The sequence below is a fragment of the Phacochoerus africanus genome, chromosome 1 (assembly GCF_016906955.1).
Source record: "Phacochoerus africanus isolate WHEZ1 chromosome 1, ROS_Pafr_v1, whole genome shotgun sequence".
In the NCBI taxonomy this organism is placed as follows: Eukaryota; Metazoa; Chordata; class Mammalia; order Artiodactyla; family Suidae; genus Phacochoerus; species Phacochoerus africanus.
In genome coordinates, this window is record NC_062544.1 from 119,086,344 (window position 1) to 119,099,997 (window position 13,654).

Below are 13,654 nucleotides of genomic sequence, written 5' to 3' on the forward strand. Positions count from 1 at the left end.
AAATGTGCACAGAACTCGTGCCTTGCCCTAGAACAGCATGCATAGCTCGGTCTAACAGGCCTGAGAGTCACATGTCATTATAGAAACTGTGACAGCTGGATAGTGCCTCCAATGTCTTCTCCATGGCATTCTGGGGGCTTCTTGTTCTTCAGTTCCAATTACCATAATGGTGGTTACAGAGCATGTCCTGGCTGGGAGTGACAGTGTTTCCTTCCACCCCCACCATGCCGTGGAGGATTATGCTCCAAGCGACAGAGAGATGAATTGGGCCCAGAGGAATCTGGCAATTGACCAGGCCCTGAACTGTCTCCCTCTGGTATGTCTTGAGGTCAGATTGTCTAACTTTACCAAGAAGCTGCAGGGGCTAGAAGAAATCAAAGCAAAGATAGGAGACCAAGATCAACACAACTGACCTAAGAGACTCTATTAAAGCTATTTGGGTAAATCTTACAAGTTGGCTAAGAATTTGAGGGCTGATAGGAAACTGAAGTCAACAAAGCATTAGATTCTGTCATCTACTTGACTGCAATTAGCCAGGGGCAATTTGTTCATTTGTTCTCCTGCAGCCAATTACTAATATAAATGTTACCCCTGCAAGGCACCGGGTAACATTTAAACTACCCCTGAAAGAAGGTCCCTAAACCAAGTGTGCCTCTAACAGGTTCCTTTTCAGCAATAAGTTCTAGAAAAATCAGACTTGTGCTCAAAAATTCACAAAACATTTTCCAAGGGCAAACAACTGAATAGGTCTCATGGCCATAGGAAGGGCAATCAACTGTCCCAGCTTGCCCAGGACTGAAGTTTCCCAAGACACAGGGCTTATAGTGCCAAAACCTGGCCAGTCCCAGGCAAACTCGGGACAAATTCTACATGTACCCCAATCCTTGGCTAGTAGCCACTGTTGAATCAGAAGGAAGGATAAGGTACACTCAAGGGAGGTTAGAGAAGGAGAGAAAATAAACACCTTCAAAAAGGCCAACTTGTTCATAGAAGGGTCAATGTCTCTACAGTTCAAAATCAACTACAAAAGTCAACTCTTTCAAAGTGTGTACAAACTATTTTGCCAACAAAGGGGGAAATGCTCCAAACTAACTCCATCAGCTCTCCTTAATGCAGTCTGCACACACATCAACCCATCAAAGGCTCTGAGAAGTCCTGCAGTGGTGAACATATTAAACTTAGTACCCTCAGGATGTCCCAGGTTTATGTGACCACAGAAGTCTTCTTTCACTTAATGGTTATGATCATCCAACTGAACATACTTTGAGAAATGGGGGTCTTATCCAAAAAACCATGAACAACCTACATTCAGGAAGACATGCATATCTACTTAAGAGGTCTACACATTTCTTTTTATACTCAGTGAAAATCATGTATGCTGAAAATTTAGCCAAAAAGAACCATGATCTATATTTTTGAAAAGATACTTGGAGGGGTTCCCTTATGGCTCAGCAGGTTGAGGATCCAACACTGTCACTGCTGTGGCTCTGGTCACAGCTATGGCATGGGTTTGATCCCTGGTCAAGAACTTCCACATGCCTTGGGCACAGCCAAAAAAACAAAACAAAACAAAAGCAAAAAGACACTTGGGGAATATGACTACGATGTATATAGGATATTCAAGATGAATTGAACCAGTAAAAACAGTGCTGAAAAGACTAAAGACTTGAAACATAATCTGAAGTGAATTTTATGTCTGATGGATGTGAGAAATTTATTTAGTCAGTCATTCATTCCATTTATGCATCAAATTAATTAAGCCTGTATGTGCCAGGCACAGTGCTAGGCCCAGGGACTATGGCAGTGAACAAGACAATGGTAAGTTCTTTGATGTTTGGGGCTTCCAATCTTAAATTCAGTAAAAGTATAGGGGTCTATAGGAGGTATAGGGTTAGATTCAGGGGGTAGTCATGATGCCTTCCCACAGGAGATGATGTCAAGGCTTAGATCCAGTGGATAAAGTGGGTAGGCCAGTGCAATGTGTGTAGGAGTGTGGTGCTGGGCAGCAGAGGACAGTGTTCTGGGCAGAAGGAACAACACTGGTAAAGGCCTGCTATGAAAAAGAGTTCAGAATATTCTCTACACATGCAAGGGACTTGCTCCTGAGGTCATAGCTAGAATTTATTTTAACACACAGAAGAAACTCCATACATTTTGACTATTATTATAATTACTACATAAATGATGAGAACTTTGCATCAAGGGGAAGTTAAATCTGACCCTTCCTACATCTCTCAGGGTCTATGGCTTTGTGACTGGGAGAACTTTATGATTCCCTTTAAAGGCTGTTTCATAAAGCAAAATCAAAAATCTACATATAAACAGACTGTACATTTAGGATTTCTTTTTCCTTCACTGTGTACTGGTTCCCTCCATGTTTCCAAGAAAACAGCCACCAGCCCCATTTTGTCAACCTTGCCACCTCTTGGCTTCTTCATAAGATGCTTTCAGTAACCCAAGACCTACATGGCAAGCAACCATCAGGTGGTGCTTACTGAACCACTTAGTTTTTTTTTTTTTAATTAAACCACAAGTGCTGATGCAAACATGACTTTCCCAGGTGATAAAGTACAGAAGCTTCCTCAGTGGAGACTTTGATCAGAGAAGCCAACCTTGGCAGTCTCCTCTCTGGAGCATCCAGAACACAACACATGACAGCTAGGACTGTCCAGGGAAAACACTTACCCCTCTGAAATTCCAGGCTTTAGGAGATGGAAACATGGGAAAGTTGTTTTGCCGCTGCCTTTTAGGCCTGAAAGAGGACAAAAGACAATACATTCATTATTCATTGGCTCTTCAGAGGCAATCACTAACTTCAGATGCAGCTTTATCAAAAGAGAGATGTTTGAAGAACTGGCCCAGGCAGATGAGGCTGCTGGAGTTTTCTACAGGTCTGCAATCTTTGCAGCCAAACTCATTCCAAACTCCTTCCTATCCCCCCAGGAGGAAAGCCTCAGAGTCTCTTGAAATAGTCAATCCCTCACCCCTAAAAAATAAAAGAAATTCTAAAATTCAAAAAGCTAGATCAAACTCCCAATCTTAAGCTGTATTTCTCACACAGAAACGGTCCTCAAGGGAATGCCATCAGGTGATGTTTGCAGCCTAGGAACCCCTGTCATTGCTCACATGCTGGGGAGTGCCTGCACTTTCATGCACCTCCACGCAGGCCACGCTCCAGCTCCAGACTTTTAAAGGGACCATGAACAGGACATGTGGCCGCTGCCTAACAAGTCAGAACTGGCTTACTCACCTACTCATCTCTCCACACGAGTAACGCTCCTTAGATGTGATGGAGGCAGCTTTAAGTTGGGTCTACACAAGCGGCAGGTAAACAGTAGAGAAAAGGAGAGATACACCAAGGAGGCTGGGCAGCCCCAGTGAACCAGAAAAACCTTACTTCTGTCTTGTAAAATGAATCCTATTTTGTAGCTGGCAACATATCCACAGGGACACCTTTCACAGCTTGTTTAGAGTGATACATTACTCCTTCCTCAAAAGCTGTCTGTCAATATGGATATTCAACTGTCATGTTTACTTGAAGTACCACCTCACTGAAGAGTATCTCTGACAAAGGCCCACCCTGAACCTGCCCTGAGGTTTTAGTCACTGATGTACCAGGGGTTGGTGGTGTTGGTTTTTAACCTAATACCCATAACTTTTTCTTGGACCTCCCTGTTACAGTTAGCAGGAATGCAAAGGAGGATGCTTATAGTGACCAGTGCACCCTTTGATAAAAATCATCAGGCCTGATAAAAAATCTAGCTTGGGAGTTCCCATCGTGGCGCAGTGGTTAACGAATCCGACTAGGAACCATGAGGTTGCGGGTTCGGTCCCTGCCCTTGCTCAGTGGGTTAACGATCCGGCGTTGCCGTGAGCTGTGGTGTAGGTTGCAGACGCGGCTCGGATCCCGCGTTGCTGTGGCTCTGGCGTAGGCCGGTGGCTACAGCTCCAATTCAACCCCTAGCCTGGGAACCTCCATATGCCGCGGGAGCAGCCCAAGAAATAGCAACAACAACAACAAAAGACAAAAAGACAAAAAAAAAATCTAGCTTGGCTCTACTGGGAAGAGATAAACAAAATACAGATAATTCTATAAGAGCAGCAGCTGGCAGGTATTGAGTACTTAAAACAATATATGCTAATACTTCATGTAGCCAAACTCACTGACTCGCACTGGGAGCTGAGATGCATTATCATACTCAAAAGATAAGAAAACAGGGCAATTCCTGTTGTGGCTCAGTGGGTTACGAACCCAACTAGTATCCATGAGGATGAGGTTTGATCCCTGGCCTCACTCAGTGTGTTAAGGATCTGGCATTGCCATGAGCTATGGTGTATGCTGGCAACTGCAGCTCTGATTCGACCCCTAGCCTGGGAACCCCCAAATGTGCAGCCCTGAAAAGAGAAAAAAAAGAAAAAGAAAAGAAAAGAAAGAGAGAAAAGGGAGACCTAAGGAGAGTGATGCAACTCTCATCACACAGGTGAAATCAGAATTGTAGTCTCAGGTGTCTGATCTCAAATCCCATGGTGTTTTATTAGCTGTGTGACCATGAACCCGAGGTTTAAGCTCTTGAGCATTCACATTCCTGTTTTTCAGTCCTGTTATTTCAGGAGAAATAGCACCCAGTACACAGAGTCAAGATGAGGGTTCTAACTGCAGTGCTGTCCCTGCTAAGTTCTCAACAGATGTCAGCAGGGTGCCACTCCATCCCCCAAGGCCTGGTTCCAAAGACAGCCTTCGAACAGGGAGACAGAACTGAACAGAAGAGCTGGGACAACTCAGCAAAACAGATGGGAACTTCTGCCTGATGTGTCTTTATATCCATCCCCCTTCCTCTGCCTCACCCACACCCACAACAATAAAAACCCAGTCTAATAACATCTCAAGACAAACAGAGAAAAGGTGGGTGGTTATTTAGATTTAATACTCTTCTCTTATTAAGTAACATGTTGGTCTAAGCTCTTCTGAAAAGACATTTCTCCCTTAAAAAAAGAAAAGAAAAGAAAAGAAAAAAACCCTTAAGATTCAACATTTCCCCCTAGATTCCACTCCTGCGTTAAAGTGAGCTTTGCTCTCCTAATTATTTGATGAGCTTCACTGCTTCCAAAGCAACAACATATACCAGAACATTCTGAGTCAATGTGCCCCTGTTTAATACACTACAATCCACAGAAAATGACAATCACAATAATTAACAGTGATTAAGTTACAGGATGTGCCAGGGACTGTTCTAAATACTCTGCCTACACAATCTAAATCTCACAATAACAATAAGATGGGTTATTATGTTATCCTATAATGTTAATACATGATATACAGGTAGTATTATAATGGTGTTATATAAATATTCTATACATTTATATGTATGGCATTACATACACAAATAATACATGTTAACCTTGTAATTTTTTCATATAATATATAACATTATGGTATAATGGGAATATTATTATTACCGTATTTTTACAGACAGGATAAACTTAGGCTCAGAGAGGTTAAACCACGTGCCAGAAGTCACACAGCAGGTAGGTGGCCAAGGTGGGATTCATACCCAGCTACATCTGATTCCAGATTCAGAGGGTGTAGCCACTCTCAAATAGAGAAGCCCCACCAAACAGGGCTTCTGTGCTTTTGGAAGAATGCAGCATGGGGATTCCTTCTGGGAGGACACCAGTTTAGCAGGGCCTCACACTAAAGAGGCCTGGAAGGCAAAGAAAAGGCATCAGAGCAAATCTCTCAATCCAGGGCACTCTCGGGCAACTCAAAGCACCCTTCTCTGCTGGGGAAACTACCAGGAAACCTACCAAGATGGCGAGAAAATGGCTATCCCTAACTGTTACCTCCCCCACCCTTGCGTTGCACCACCAGCCAGGCTTCCAGATCAATCACTTTGGTGGACTCCTTTTTACCAATCGAATCTGCCATCATATGTCTCCTGATAGTTTCCTCCACCTCCCCAGCCAAATGCTACCACCCACGTGGCTTTATAGGAAGGAGTCGGGAAACACAACACACACTTCTGAGAAGGCTCCTTGGTGAAACCACTGAGGAAACTGGGCGCAGACAGGACAGCATCTCAGCATCAAGGCCAGGTCCAGCCTGTCCTGGGTGTACTTTTTCTGTTTTACAAGCAACTTCTTCTGCACTGTCAGCAAAAATGCAAGGGAGAAATGGCACTTGGTTCTACAGAAAAAGGCTTTGTGCAGTGGACTTTGTAACAGGGCTAGGAGGCGTTCCCTAGAGTTGTCCAGTCCTCAAGCCCCTAAGTGGCTCAGGTCTGTGCACAGTGTGTACACACATTGTGAGGAAGCACAGCCCATCCACAGATGTCCGGAGGGCAATGCTGACTGCTAATCATGCACTCCCACCTCCACCTCCATGGAGGGGCTGGCAGGAGCCAGGGCTGGGGGAGGAGCAGGAGAGAAACTGCCCAGAGGGGAGGCACAGCTTCTTGTCAGGAAGGAGGTTACAACCCTAGGGACGGTTGGAAACAAAAGTTATAAACTCTCCACCCTCAGGAGAGCTCACAGCAGAAATGGAGAAATGCCCACAGAAAGACCAGAATTCCAGGTGCATTTAGGGAGTGAGCAGAGATTGAGGTGTGTGTCTCTGAGGCTGGACTCAGAGAGCATAAGCTCAGGAGCAGCAGGCTGCCAAGTTAACAACATGCTGCATTTTCCCACCATGAGAAAACAAATATGGCTCTTTCCCATCGCCTCGAGAAGAGTATTGATGACCCTTTCCACAGCATCTGCCAGGAGTGTGGCTTTCAGGCTGCTTCTGCTGCCTACACTGTGAGGGCTAAAAGTGGAGCCAACTGAGGGCCCCAAGAGGGACTCCCTCCCTTTCATGCTGGAGGACCTCAACCAGGCTACCTACTCTCTCCTCCCCTTGAGCCTCCACTTTCTCATCTGGAAAGTGGGGATAATAATCTCTTTTATGAAACTGAAACGTTAAATTAATGTACTATATAAATGTTTAGCAGAGGGTCTGGCACTTAATAGCTGATCAAATTAGCTGTTATTATTATTGAGAAGACATCTTCTTTAACCCAGTAAAGGAGATATTATCATTGGCAAGGCTCATGTGGGAGAGATAATGAAATTTACATCTAATTCTTACAGAGTGGATTAAAATAGAAGTAAAAATAAAACAAAGGCTTTAATGTGCTATGAATATTTTGTTAGGTGACAATAACATGGCCACAAATATGAGTATAATGTAATCATGAAAAGAGACCCATTTTCTCATTCTAATTTCCTGGTCCCACTACGACCTTTTTTCCTTTTCAAAGTTTATCACCTTTGCCAGCATGTTGTGTATATTGTAAATATTTTAATATCTTAATTGTCAACTCAGAGCATCTTGCTAACAAAATTTCCTTAGATTTCTTTTCTTTTGTTTTATCTCTCTCTCCCCATGAAGACAACTATGGCATTACCAGGAAAACCAAACAGCTACACTTTATAAAAGAAATCAGTACCAGGTATTTGTATGCTGATTGGACCACGTAATATGTGGTGGTTTCTTTTGCTTTAAGTGTATTTTAGTTTCTGTTTTTTGGTACCTTATCGAGGATTAAAACCCATTAGTGTGGGTTTTTAGTCAGGTGAAAACCCAATTCTTCCTGAAGAAGCTCCCTGGAAAGAGGGAGTGTGCAGAACAGAAGGCTCATCACTTTGGCTTGTTTCCTTCCTTAAGAGAGTACAAGGGCACTAGCCAGTACCATGTCTCTGTGGTTCACTGAGTCACACTCAGCTTCATTCTATGCATGCCATGGCTACAACTCCAGCTATTTATTACCTGATGAATTATAGGAAAAAAGAATCACTGAACCTCAGAATGCTCAGCTGGTACAATCACTCAGCACCAGCTGCATCCTTTTGGCAACAGTCCTATTGAGAACACCTCCTGAAAGACAGCCTTTACCCACTGGAGGATGTAGCTGTATCTATTTATGTATTCACACCCACTCATTTCTTCACCAATACTTACTGAGCACCTATGGTATACCAGGTACAATGCTCCATGTTAGAGAGACAGTGGTAAACAAAACAGATGCAGTTCTAGCTTTTAAGGAACTTGCAGAAGGACAACCAGACCAAAAACTGAGAGAGAGAAGGTGGGTGAGTTTTTCAACAGATAGATTAACAGGGAAAGTATTTAAAGAAAAAAAAAAAAAAAGAGTTGTAGCCAAAGTGTCTCAATCAAGGTTTGAGAAGCCAAAAAAAAAAGACTCAACCAGATGATGAGAAAAGGGACTGTAGGTGAGGCCACAGGAAAACCATGCTCAAAGTGCAGGAGGTAAACAACTGATCTTTGAAAAGATAAACCAAATAGACAGAGCTGACAAAACTGATCAAGCTGGGGGTGGGGAGAACACTGAAAAATACTGTTACAGATCAGGGTACAGAATGACAGACACAACACCAAGTAAATGACAAAGGAATGCCATCAACAACTTGATGCCATTAAATCTGACAACTTAAAATGCATATATTCTATTAAAATATATAACTTATCAAAACTATCTCAAGAAGAAAATGAAAGGAGTTCCCGTCGTGGCTCAGTGATTCACAAATCCGACTAGGAACCATGAGGTTTCGGGTTCGATCCCTGGCCTTGCTCAGTGGGTTAAGGATCTGGTGTTGCTGTGAGCTGTGATGTAGGTTGTAGACGAGGCTCGGATCCTGAGTTGCTGTGGCTCTGGCGTAGGCTGGTGGCTACAGCTCCCATTCGACCCCTAGTCTGAGAACTTCCATATGCCATGGGAGCGGCACAAGAAATGGCAAAAAGATCAAAAAAAAAAAAAAAAAAAGAAGAAGAAGAAGAAAATGAAAGCCTAAAAAGCTCTATAACCAATTTAAAAAAAGAAAGCACCAGGGCAGACAGTTTTGCTGATGAAATCTATAAAACTTTCAAAACAATAGATCAACCTGATCTTTTTTTTTTTTTTTTTTGGTCTTTTTAGGGCCACTCCTGCAGAATATGGAGGTTCCCAGGCTAGGGGTCGAATCGGAGTTACAGCTGCCAGTGTACACCACAGCCACAGCAACACCAGATCCCAGCCACGACTGTGACCTAAGCCACAGCTCACGGCAATGCTGGATCCTTAACCCACCAACTGAGGCCAGGGATCGAATATACATCCTCATGGATACTAGTCGGGATCTTTACTTCTGAGCCACAATGGGAACTCCCATAGATCAATCCAATCTTATACAGACTGTTCCACCAAAGATAGAGAGTTCAGAGTTAAGAGGTAGAACTCCAACACATTTAAGCAATTGGAAGTAAAATAGGACAACTAAAATATCTGTGAATAAGACCATATAGAACTATATATTAATGAAAAATCTTCCCCAAAAAAGGAATGAAAATCCAGGTTGCAGACAGATGCATGATGGGCTATGATCCTACCTGGAATGCACAAAGTAACACTGTTTATAGCTGCATATATACATAGTAAAAATGTAAGGCTGCAGATAAGGAGGCTGTATCACCTGCACACCAGTGATTCCCTCTCAGGAAGGAGAGGGACTGGATGGGGCACACATAAGGCTTCTTCTCTGCCTGGAAGGTTTCATTTATTCTTACAAAAATTCTAAAGCCAACAAGGCACATTGTTGCTGTTTATTAAGTCTATATGGGGGTACAGAGGTGAATGTTGTAATAGTCTATGTTTAGCTATATGGGTGAAATTTTTTATAATTAAAAATAGTAATAGGGAGTTTCCGTCGTGGCACAGTGGTTAACGTATCCGACTAGGAACCATGAGGTTTCGGGTTTGATCCCTAGCCTCCCTCAGTGGGTTAAGGATCCCGCGTTGCCGTGAGCTGTGATGTAGATCGCAGATGAGGCTTGGATCCCATGTTGCTGTGGCTCTGGCGTAGGCTGGTGGCTACAGCTCCAATTTGACCCCTAGCCTGGGAACCTCCATATGCTTCAGGTGTGGCCCTAGAAAAGGCAAAATAAATAAATAAATAATAGTAATAAACATGAATAAATTATGGCACAGCTATGCAATAAAATACCAGACATCAATGAAAACTAATGCAGTCCACTTATGTCCTCACCAGCAAAGAGAGACGGTAAAATACAGTATGTGAAATAAGAGTCAGGACAATAGATAAACCTATTTAGGTTTGCACACACACACGTACAGAATCAGCTGTGCATGTGCAGAGTGAGGGCCCTGGAAGAGCACAGGCACCAGCTGTTGACAGTGATTGATGATGTAGCTGGTGTAGGGGGCAGGCAGCATAATTGTGGGGATTATCTTTTATCTTTTACATTATGTATTTTTAAATCATTACTATGGAAACATATTGTGCATATAATGGAAATTATAATAATGTTTACAAAAAGGCTTTGACAGGCGGGAAGGAGGTTGAGAGTCATGAGACAAGGCTGGGCTGGTGGCCGGGACAGAGCCTTAAAGGCTGGGGTTGGGGGGTACTGGGGCTCCAACTGAAGTTTTAAAGTGGGGAGTGACATGATGAGATTTGCTTTTAAAAAGATCCCTCTGGTCAAGAGAGAGAAGGCAGCCAAAGGGATCCACAGTGAAGGCACAGACCTTCTGGGGGGTTCCTGGAGGCATCCAGACCTCCTGTAGCCTCTCTCTCCAGGCACCTTTAAGACTCTGAAGGTGCAGAAGTCATATCTGTTTAGGCTTCTCTCCACCCATCTGCCAGTTATTTATAGAACAGCACTCACTGCTCAGTTGAAATATGTGAGCAATGTATGCAATTTAAAATTTTCTATTAGTCACGGTAAAATGGTTTTTAAAAAAGCAGGTAAGTTTAATTTTAATAATATAGTTTATTTAGCCTGATATTACTATCAGTTCAACATGTGATCAACAGAAAAAATATTAGAGATATTTTCACCTTTTTGTATACTAAGTTTTCAAATTCCACTGAGCAGTTCATCCTTGCAGCACGTCTTAATTGGCACTGGCCACGTTTAAGGAGATCAGTAGAGGTAGGTAACAGGTGCCTACCAGCACAGTTACAGAAACATAGCACATGCAATTTCAAAGAGCCTCAGACTTTGAAAATCCACTGCTCTATATTTCGGCGGTGAGTGACCAACCAAAATGTATTGAGACCCACATGAAAAGTGACATACTCTCCAAAAAGATTTTTGAATCCATCTGGATTCAGAAACATTCAAAAGAGCAAGCTACTTTACAAAGGGTTTAAAAACGGAGCCTTGGAGTTCCCATCGTGGTGCAGTGGTTAACGAATCTGATTAGGAACCATAAAGTTTCGGGTTCGATCCCTGGCCTTGCTCAGTGGGTTAAGAATCCGGCACTGCCATAAGCTGTGGTGTAGGTCGCAAACGTGGCTCAGATCTGATGTTGCTGTGGCTCTAGCATAGGCCAGCAGCAACAACTCCGATTAGACCCCCTGGCCTGGGAACCTCCATATGCCATGGGTGTGGCCCTAAAAAAAGACATAAATAAATATAAAAATAAAATGGAGCCTCTAGGAAAACCAATGGAGATGATCCTTAGGTCACATCCCTACTTGAATGTAGCAATAAATGAAATTCTTCCCCAAACAAATGTCTAAGATCTGTTCTAAATAATGGAGACCTGCTCTATCCAAACTAATTCCCAAATTAACTAAAAAGAGACTGAAATAATTTTTTAAACCCATGAAATAATTATATTTGTATTCCCTTTTACGAAATGCTTGTTCAGGTTATTTACTCATTATTTTTTGTGGTTTTATTTATTTATTTATTGGCTGCTCCTGTGGCATGTAGAAGTTCCTGGGCCAGGGATCAAATCCATGCCACAGCAGCAACCTGAGCCATTACAGTGGCAATGCAAGATCCTTAACCTGCTGTGCCACAAGGGAACTACTATTTATTCATATAAAAAGGGAACTACTATTTATTCATATAAAAAGGGAATGTATATAAAAGGGATGTACTTTTTGTTACTGATATGTAAAGGCTCTTTATATGTTCAGGATACAAAGTATCTAGCACACAGCCAGTACTCTAGTAAATATATTAAAAAGGTATAACATTTCATCAAAGGATGAATGAAAGGGAATAAACAAAATGTTACATATGCATAAAATGGAATAGTATTCAATCATAAAAAGAATGAAGCACTGATACAAGCTACAACATGGAACAACCTCGAAAACACTATGCAAGGTGGAAGAAGCCAGACATAAAAGGCCACATATTATATGATCCCATTTATATGAAATACCCAAAATAGGCAAATCCACAGAGGCACAAAGCAGACAAGTGGTGGCCAGGGGCTAAGGGAAGAGGGTGAATTCCTTTTGAGGGAATAAAAAAAAAAGTCCTGGAATTAGATAGCGGTGATGGATACACAACATGTGAATGAATATAATGCCACAGAATTATTTCATACTTAAAATTGTTAATACAATGTTATATGTAGTTAACCACAATTTTTTAAAAGTGAGGGTAAAGATATCTTTAGGCAAAATAAAAGATAGACATCTTGTGGAAAACATTTTCATGAAATAACAATGCAAACTAAAATGCTATTAACTACTCCAGAAAAGGGAATGATGTAAATAAAAGCCAGGAGAACATTCTGTGAGGCCTGGGAGTTGACAAAAAATGGTTTAAATGTGAAGTTTTATCAGTACTGTGAGAAATCAGCCCTACAAGTCCCTGTTTCAGAGACACATATTTACGTGAATCATTCAACAATGATAAAAATTCCCATACTCTCTGGCTTTCTGTGCTTCCTCCCACTTTCCACCCCCAGCCTGGTCCTTCTGTTCAGAGATCCTGCAGCAACACCCGTTGCATCTTCTGCTCCCTTCTCACAAGCCATTCTGCTGTGTTTCTTTTTTACACTTGAACTTCCTGCAAAGCTTTTATCTTTAGGACAACATTTCATGGGTGCAATCTTCCAGAAAAACTGCTGTTGGTAAATTTGAAAGATTCTCGGGTGGTGTTATAAAGGGGCAGCTTGGCACAGGAGTTAAGAACACAGATGCTGGAGCCAGCTCTGCCATTCGTTAGCTGTGTGACACTGGACAAGTGACCTAAACATTCTGTTCCTACTTCCCCTTTCTGTAAAATGGAGGTAATAACAGGATTCCCTTATAGTGCTGTTGTGAGGATTATTTGAGTTAACACACGTAACATTCTTTGCTCAGAAAGTGCCTATCTAGGTTCCAGAAGGTAGAAAGGTAATTTCTTTTCTTTTTTTGGCTGCCCTGCAGCATACAGAGGTTCTAGGCCAGGGATCAGATCCAAGCCACAGCCTGCAATAGCACCAGATCCTTTAACCCACTGTCCTGGGCTGGAGATTAAACTGTGTCCTGGTGCTGTAGAGACCCCACCAATCCCATTGCACCACAGTAGGAACTCCACAAAAAGTGCATTTTAAGAGTTATCCTCATTCTGGGTGATGAGGTGGAAGGCCAGGGAGTATATAGTTTGGACTCATTGCTGTCCCTTCACTCTGTTAATAGAACCTTAATAAATAGCTGGAGAATGAATACACAGTGCTTGCCCTAGGAGGCCTGTGGTCAACAGCCTCACAGAAGAGCCTTATATACATGTTGACAGAGCATGAATATAACCACATGCACTTGTGGGAGAGGGAGGACAAGTTCCACAGTTGAGAGCATCTCAGGTGGCCTT

At 42.4% G+C, this 13,654-nt stretch overlaps 1 protein-coding gene across 3 annotated transcripts in view; it reads right to left on the reverse strand.

The window, feature by feature from the left end:
- The window catches only part of ARHGEF3 (Rho guanine nucleotide exchange factor 3), a 341,554-nt gene that overhangs the window by 223,802 nt on the left and 104,098 nt on the right, over positions 1-13,654 (reverse strand). For all 3 annotated transcript variants that reach the window (XM_047777298.1, XM_047777308.1, XM_047777288.1), the window contains exon 3: positions 2,686-2,752. In XM_047777298.1, the coding sequence (XP_047633254.1) occupies positions 2,686-2,752 (67 nt within the window). The remainder of the gene's footprint in view (positions 1-2,685; positions 2,753-13,654) is intronic.